Here is a 6,744-nt window from a genome sequence, read left to right as displayed (position 1 = left end):
CCACCCCCCAACAATAACAACAACAAAAAAGAAAGAACTCCTTTATCTATATGTTCTTGTAAAGAAAAAATAACAAGTATGCCTCCGTCTCAAATAAGCTGGAATCGACAAGATTTTTGCAAACAAATGGCCCAAATTATTTCATTTGAGCTTTTGTTTGCGTCAATCTATTTTTGGATTGGCCCATCTCAGCTGTCCAACTACCCAACCCCCTCAAGAATACCCTGATGTCTCTTTCAAAATTCCAACTTCTTTTCATTTACTTTCCCCCTGGACTTGGAGATGATATGCATCACCCTTTTGGGAGAGCAAGTAGCCAGAAAATCTGGGATTTTCCCTTTTGAAATTTCTTTTTTTCTTTTAATTGCTTGTTTTTTATATTCCAAGTGGCCCATAATGGTCAATGCTTATGTCACATCCACAGATCTTATCCCTGGTGATATCTCATATGGTTGACATCTCTCGAGTAATCCATATCCTGTTACAACGACCATACAGTATAATTATTAGCAATACCATAAAAGAAAGGTTTGATATTTCAAGAAACTAAAAGAAAGAAAAATAGAAGTGTAATGATTGTAGTGTGTGCATATGACCATCCCTGTCACACTCAAGGATGTGGCCTAGTGCTTAACAAAAAAGGTTGAACACCATAAGATCAAGTAACTCTGTTCTAGTTTTGATGAACAGAGTTACCGGATATATGTTTTTTTATGGAAGTTGATAAGTATTCTGTGAAATTAATTGAAGTGTACACAAGTTGATCCGAACAACACGATTATTAAGATAAAAATAAAAAATGACCATCCCTATCTGGGCCAGTGGTTATTTGGTGATAGAGATAGCTATATATTGAATACACCATGAACTTGGATTGTGGATTAGTATTTTGCTTCATGTTAAAGGCTTGGAAAACGCCATGCACTTGACTTTACCTATGCATCATTAAATGGTATGCTATACTTGTAATCCTGGGTGGAGCTAGGGTACCAGTAGGAGTTCTTTCAACTCTCTTTGTTAAAAAATTACAGTGCATATACAAGGTCAAAATTAATATTTTACCTATATATAGTAGGTGTGAATCCCTTTAAATTCTTTGGCATGTTCATTTATTTATATTTTGAATCCTCTTAGTAAAAGTCTCCGCCGCTGTGTGTACTTTTCTTATTACTGATAAGACAACAATAATCCTTGGACATCTTAGACTTTCTTTAATATTACCTAGGTACTACAAGAAGGTTCGAATTATCTTTGCAAAAACGTTGTATGATGTCACTACCCAAGCTAAAATAATACTCCTTCAATTTCATTTTATGTGACACTGTTCGACAAAATTTGGAAATCAAAAGAAAAAATCTGAAACTTGTAATCAACATATGATAATAATTATGCGAATATATATAAAATTATGTTATTTAAATATTTTCAAATATATAAAAAAGAAGGGTATTTGTTTTGAGCATGAGTTATAAAAATTAGTGTCACATGAGGGAAGTAGACATAAGTTTTTGATATGTTAGGTCACAATGTTTGATTTGGTTCCTAAATAGAAGTCAAGACTCTGGTGGTGAGCAGAAAAGTTGAGACTATAATATGAGGCTTTGATCCAAAATATCTTTTGGTTTGGTTGAAGTTTTACTTCAATTTGCCTGCTATGGTAATCAGGACCACAAACCAAATTAAAGATAGTATATGCCCACTCTTCATAATCATTTTATTCCCAATGTATTTTCCTTTCACACGACTCCAAACATGTGATAAAACACAAAAGTATATAGGAAGGAAAAAAAAGAAAAATTCCTCTCATTTGTACTTAAAAAGGAAAGGAAAATATTAGAGAATAGGGCTAGCATGTAAGGTACGAATATGGCAGAATCCAGTAATTTTGATAAAATTTTATATATTTGTAGAGAAATTCAATAAATATGCATATATAAAATAAACTTCAAATCTTTGATGCGCTTCTTTGCCAGAAGCCAGTTGAGTAGCATATTTTGTTTTTAATATGTATAGAAAAAGAAGGTCAGTTATACTTGGAAAAAAATGACCTTAAAATTCTTATTTTATCGCTAATAAGATAGTTTATAATTATATGATTCTTACCTAATATGTTCAATCAAATAATATCACATAAATTAGGATAGAAATTGTATTATTATTTTCATTAGACCCCCACAAGAGAAAGAGAATAGAGGAATATCTCACATTAAACCAAAAACATGGGAAAAGCAAAACTCACAGGGTTGCTAAGGAGTCCTCTAGAACACGCCTATTAGTATTTGTCCATATCTACTTCTTATCTTCTTTCTGGAAAAAAATAGTTTCGAAAACGACACTATTGAATAACGTACATATTGTTCATTTAAAAGCTTAATAAATATGTTTTTTTAATCGTTTAAATCAAATATTATAGTTCAAGATGCTCATCTCTGGCAAGTCTGAAAAATTTGTCCTCAGATATGGCTACAAATAAGGCACGAGAGCTAAGGATTTCTTTATCGTATACAAAAACTTAGAATTTAAAATTTATGAATTTTAAATTTATCATTAAATTTATAGCTAATTTGATAATTACTTTATTTATATATATTTAATAGAAGTCCTAACTGTAAAAATTATAGTTTTTTCATTCATATTAGTTGTCTATTTTCTTTATACACACTTAAATTATTAAAAAATATATTTTTACTAATTTATCATTTAACTTTTTTTAAATATATTTTATTATATGCCTATCCATCAGTATCAAGATTAATAATGGAGAACTTTTTTGGAACTTTACACACTTATTTACACTTTTAAAAAAATGAAAAAAAAAATTATCTTAATTTATAAATTAACAAGTCATTTGGGACAGTTATTTTGGTAATGCGGATAAGTAATATGAGATGGAGGGAGAAAAATTTAAGCAAAAGTTACTTCCGTCCCATATTAGTCATCTACTTTTTTATTTATACGCTATTTAAGAAATTATAAATAAGGATAATTTTATTAATTTACCCCTTAATAAACATTTTTATAACTTTACAAACATGTCTACACTTTTAAAAAATAAAATAATTGGAAGTGTTAAATGAGAAAAATTAATTAATTCTATCTCAATCTTATAAATAATAAACAATTTGAAATAATTATTTATAGTAAACTGGACAACTAATATGGCACAGAAGAAAATAGATTTATACTTTCTATGTTCACTTTTACTTATTTACCATTTCAAATAAAGTTATCACTTTTAACATATTAAAAAAAGATAATTATTCATATTATAATATTATTATTAATTACTTATTCTCTAAATAATTTTTTAAAATTTAATATTAAATATCAATTAACAGAAATAGTTTGATATGTATCCAAACAAAACCTATTTATAGTGATGGTGGAATTAGAAATGAGGAAGAGGAGGTCGCAGTTAGCTAGTTGAGCAAAAAAGATGGCGCAAATTCCAAAACAGCTTCATGATTTCAACTAGCAAAATTGATTGCTGCTTCAAAAGTAGCACATTACTTGTTCAACTAGACTACTATTTTTATGTTTCTTGCCCTTTTGTCATCTACTGACCTATTTACAATTTAAACTAATACAACTGTTAGCTAGGTGCATTGTATTTTAAGAATTAAAAATATTACGTAGAGTAACTGTACAGTATGTACACATCTGTCTCATTAAAGGAAACAAAATATCGCTCAGTTCATATTCAAACGCATAAAAGTTAATATTTTCATTAATAAAAGAAAAAGGGTTAAAATATGTCATTGAATTATTAAAAAAAACTCATTTATTTTGATTTATTTATGTCATTTCTGTCTGAAAAAGGACTTATCCATGCCATTATTTGAGAACTTTGAAAAAAGACTTATTTATACCATCCATTAATGATTATCTCATATTATTTGATCACTAATAGAATTAATTATTATTTTTTATTTTACTCCTATAATTAATATGGCCTTTTGAATGTAAATAATTTTCAATACTAATTATTTTTATACTTTATGTATATTACATTTCAAGGTGGGGGTTAGGTCTGCGTACACTTTACCCTTCCCAAATCCCACATGGTAGGATTATACTAGATTTGTTGTTGTTGTATGTATATTGCATTGATATAAATAAAGGGTAAAATAGTAAAGTCTTTCAATGTATTAATAATTTTTTAATTATTGTATAAAATTAAAAGTGACCATTTAATATGAAACGTAGGTAGTATCACTCAATTCATATTCCAACTCATAAAAGTTAAAATTTTCATTAATAAAATAAGGAGCGTACCGTGTTATAATGATGGTTATTATTATCGGATGAAGCTGCAGGAACAATATGAGGATTGGAATAATGGACTTGGTATTGGAAATGGTGTTGACCAGCTTGACCCTGATAGTAATCCTGACCTTGTTGGTAATGATTCGATGATATTGAACCATCTGGGGTCGATGATTCAGACCACGAAGACGAGTCATCGACCTCGCACTCTAGGTTCACCCCGAACAACCGTACTTGTTTCCTAGTGTTGTTTCCATTTGCTGCTGTTAATTGGTTGTGCATTGGTACTCCTCTACCTATACATTAATCAAAACCAAATCAATCAATAAACAAAAAATCATAATTGATCAAGTGAGATAAATAAATATGTATGAAAGACACAAGTAATGTATTTAATTATTGATTGACGTACAAATAATCATACTAAGTTAGACTTGGCCTTAGATTTTGAATTAAACTTTAAAAATTTATTTGGTCATGAAATTTGATTCTTCAAGTGTTCTCAAGTTTCCTCCAGTTTTGAAAGAAATTTCACTTTTTTTAAAACAAATGCAGATTCAAATATAATTTTAAGTTTCAAAACTCAATTTTTTAAATTTCAACTTCAATATATACGGTGAAACAGGAGCTAACACATGGAAAAAAAAGATGCGTGTAGCAATTTTTGGGAGAAAATTCACTATCACTTGTAAAACTTCAAAAAAAAAATAATCTAAATTGTATACCCAAACACAACTTTAAATTTCAAAACGTAAATTTTCAAGTTTCAAGTTTTAACTTTAAAATATACTACAATTTCGTGGAGTTAACACATGGAAAAAAATCCAAAAAAGGAAGATACGTGTAGCAGTTGTCTGCATGTTGGTGCAGATACAGTTGCAAAATCTGAAAAAAAAAAAAAAAAAAAAAAAAAAGAAGAGAGATTTTCAATGCGAAATGTATGTGATGAAGAAGAAAAACAATACCTGCGTGAAGAAAGTCAGTGTGGTATGGAACACCTGCCGACGGATACCGATGCACCTGACCCCACCCACCACCACCACCTCCCGGCGGAGCAAAGATGGTTGCAGAGGCGGCAGCAGCACCATTCTTCCTCCTCCAGCCAATAAATTGCCGGTCACCGTCTACCCGATGTCGCTCAAACAAAACAACATCACCGGCATCTAATTTCTTCTCCTTCACGAAACGACTCCATCCTTTAGTCAATACATAGCTCTGGCTACTATTCCAATACGAATAACGAAACTTCCATAATTTCCCCAATTCGTCTTCGAAACTCAGTAAAAAGCCCTTTTCGCCTGAATCATTAATCGACTCGTTAAGAGGAAAGTACTTCTCCGCGTTCTGTTTTGGGATAACTAATCGATTAAGCTTCCCGACATCGCTCGGCGTTAATGGCTTCTCGAACAAATGTTCTTTTGGAATTTCAATTTCTTCTAATTGGTTGCTGTTTTGCTTCGGAGGAGACGAAGAATTTCTAGATGATTCTTCCATGAAATAGTAGTGTTCTTGTTGTGCACCAAAAAAATAGTTCTGCTTGAAGTTTTGTGAAGAGAAGTGGGTTATGGACATGTCTCACAAGAAAGAGATGGAAAGATAAGAGGAGAGAACAATGGGGTTATAAATGACGTAGGAAACGTTAAAGAGACAGGTAGGAAGGCTGTTTTTAAATTTAATTTTCTGGAAACTCCAAAATAATTCGCAGCCCTTGTAACCTTTCTTTCTTGCAGCCGTTATAACCTTTCTTACGGCCTATGCCCTTCGATTCGGATGAGTACTCTATGATGAATATTTTGTGTGTATTATTGGATAAATTTTTACTATATAATAGTTTGTGAATCACACAAAAAATATAAATTGTACTAAGCAAATTTTATACGATAGACTCGACTTAAAAGATATTGAGAAGATTGATTTCGGACCATTCGTGAGGATGATCACCCTCAAAAATATTTATATAGTTAAATTATTTTTGAAATAAATAACAACAACAACATATCCGATGTAAGATAAAAGAAATTGATCAGATGGTATGCAGTCTCCATCTCCAACCTTAAGGTTGTGGGTTAGAATCAATAAAAAAGAATTAAAATTAATTTCATTAGTGAAATTTGAAAAGAGTAAATGTGCATACACACTTTACTCTTATCTTACAAAGGTAGAGAATACATCCGTTTTAATTTATGTGATTTAATTTGACTTGATATGAAGTTTAAGAAAAAAAAACACTTTTTAGATTTGTGGTCTAAAATAATAAGATATGTAGTATGGTTATAAGTCATTTTATTAAAAATAAATATATATTTTAAAGTTAAATTGTTATTGAATATTGAAACGTATAACTAAAAATAAAAATGAACCATATAAAAATAGAAAAAATAGAGGGAGTAACTTAAAAGGATTATAATGTGAGAATTATAATACCAAAATTAAATAATGATATGATTATTGAATATGCTTTTGGGGGTGGCTTAATTT

The 6,744-nt window shown here is 30.0% G+C and overlaps 1 protein-coding gene across 2 annotated transcripts; it reads right to left on the bottom strand.

Annotated features, from left to right (window-relative positions):
• LOC129877451 (B3 domain-containing protein At2g36080-like) lies at nt 1–5,958 on the bottom strand. 2 transcript variants are annotated; one of them, XM_055952953.1, is made up of 3 exons: nt 5,232–5,956; nt 4,276–4,562; nt 1–478 (listed from the first exon to the last, which is right to left on the bottom strand). In XM_055952953.1, the coding sequence occupies exons 1-3, from the start codon at nt 5,836–5,838 to the stop codon at nt 428–430; spliced, it is 945 nt and encodes a 314-aa protein (XP_055808928.1). In that variant the 5' UTR covers nt 5,839–5,956; the 3' UTR covers nt 1–427. The 2 variants fall into 2 exon arrangements, with proteins under 2 accessions (XP_055808928.1, XP_055808929.1); XM_055952954.1 differs by lacking the exon at nt 1–478 and adding an exon at nt 2,176–2,307 and having other exon boundaries at nt 5,232–5,958.
• Nucleotides 5,959–6,744: the final 786 nt, after the last annotated feature.

This window comes from Solanum dulcamara, chromosome 12 (genome assembly GCF_947179165.1).
Source record: "Solanum dulcamara chromosome 12, daSolDulc1.2, whole genome shotgun sequence".
NCBI lineage: Eukaryota > Viridiplantae > Streptophyta > Magnoliopsida > Solanales > Solanaceae > Solanum > Solanum dulcamara.
This window is presented reverse-complemented; position numbering and strand designations above follow the sequence as displayed.

Bases quoted from the DNA above. Each gene is read 5' to 3' on its own strand.
- LOC129877451 (XM_055952953.1), bottom strand. From the start codon at position 5,838: ATGTCCATAACCCACTTCTCTTCACAAAACTTCAAGCAGAACTATTTT. The intron at 4,563-5,231 runs GTATTGTTTTTC...ATTAATGTATAG, and splicing joins CACTGACTTTCTTCACGCAG to GTAGAGGAGTACCAATGCAC. The intron at 479-4,275 runs GTACGCTCCTTA...TCGTTGTAACAG, and splicing joins ATAACCATCATTATAACACG to GATATGGATTACTCGAGAGA.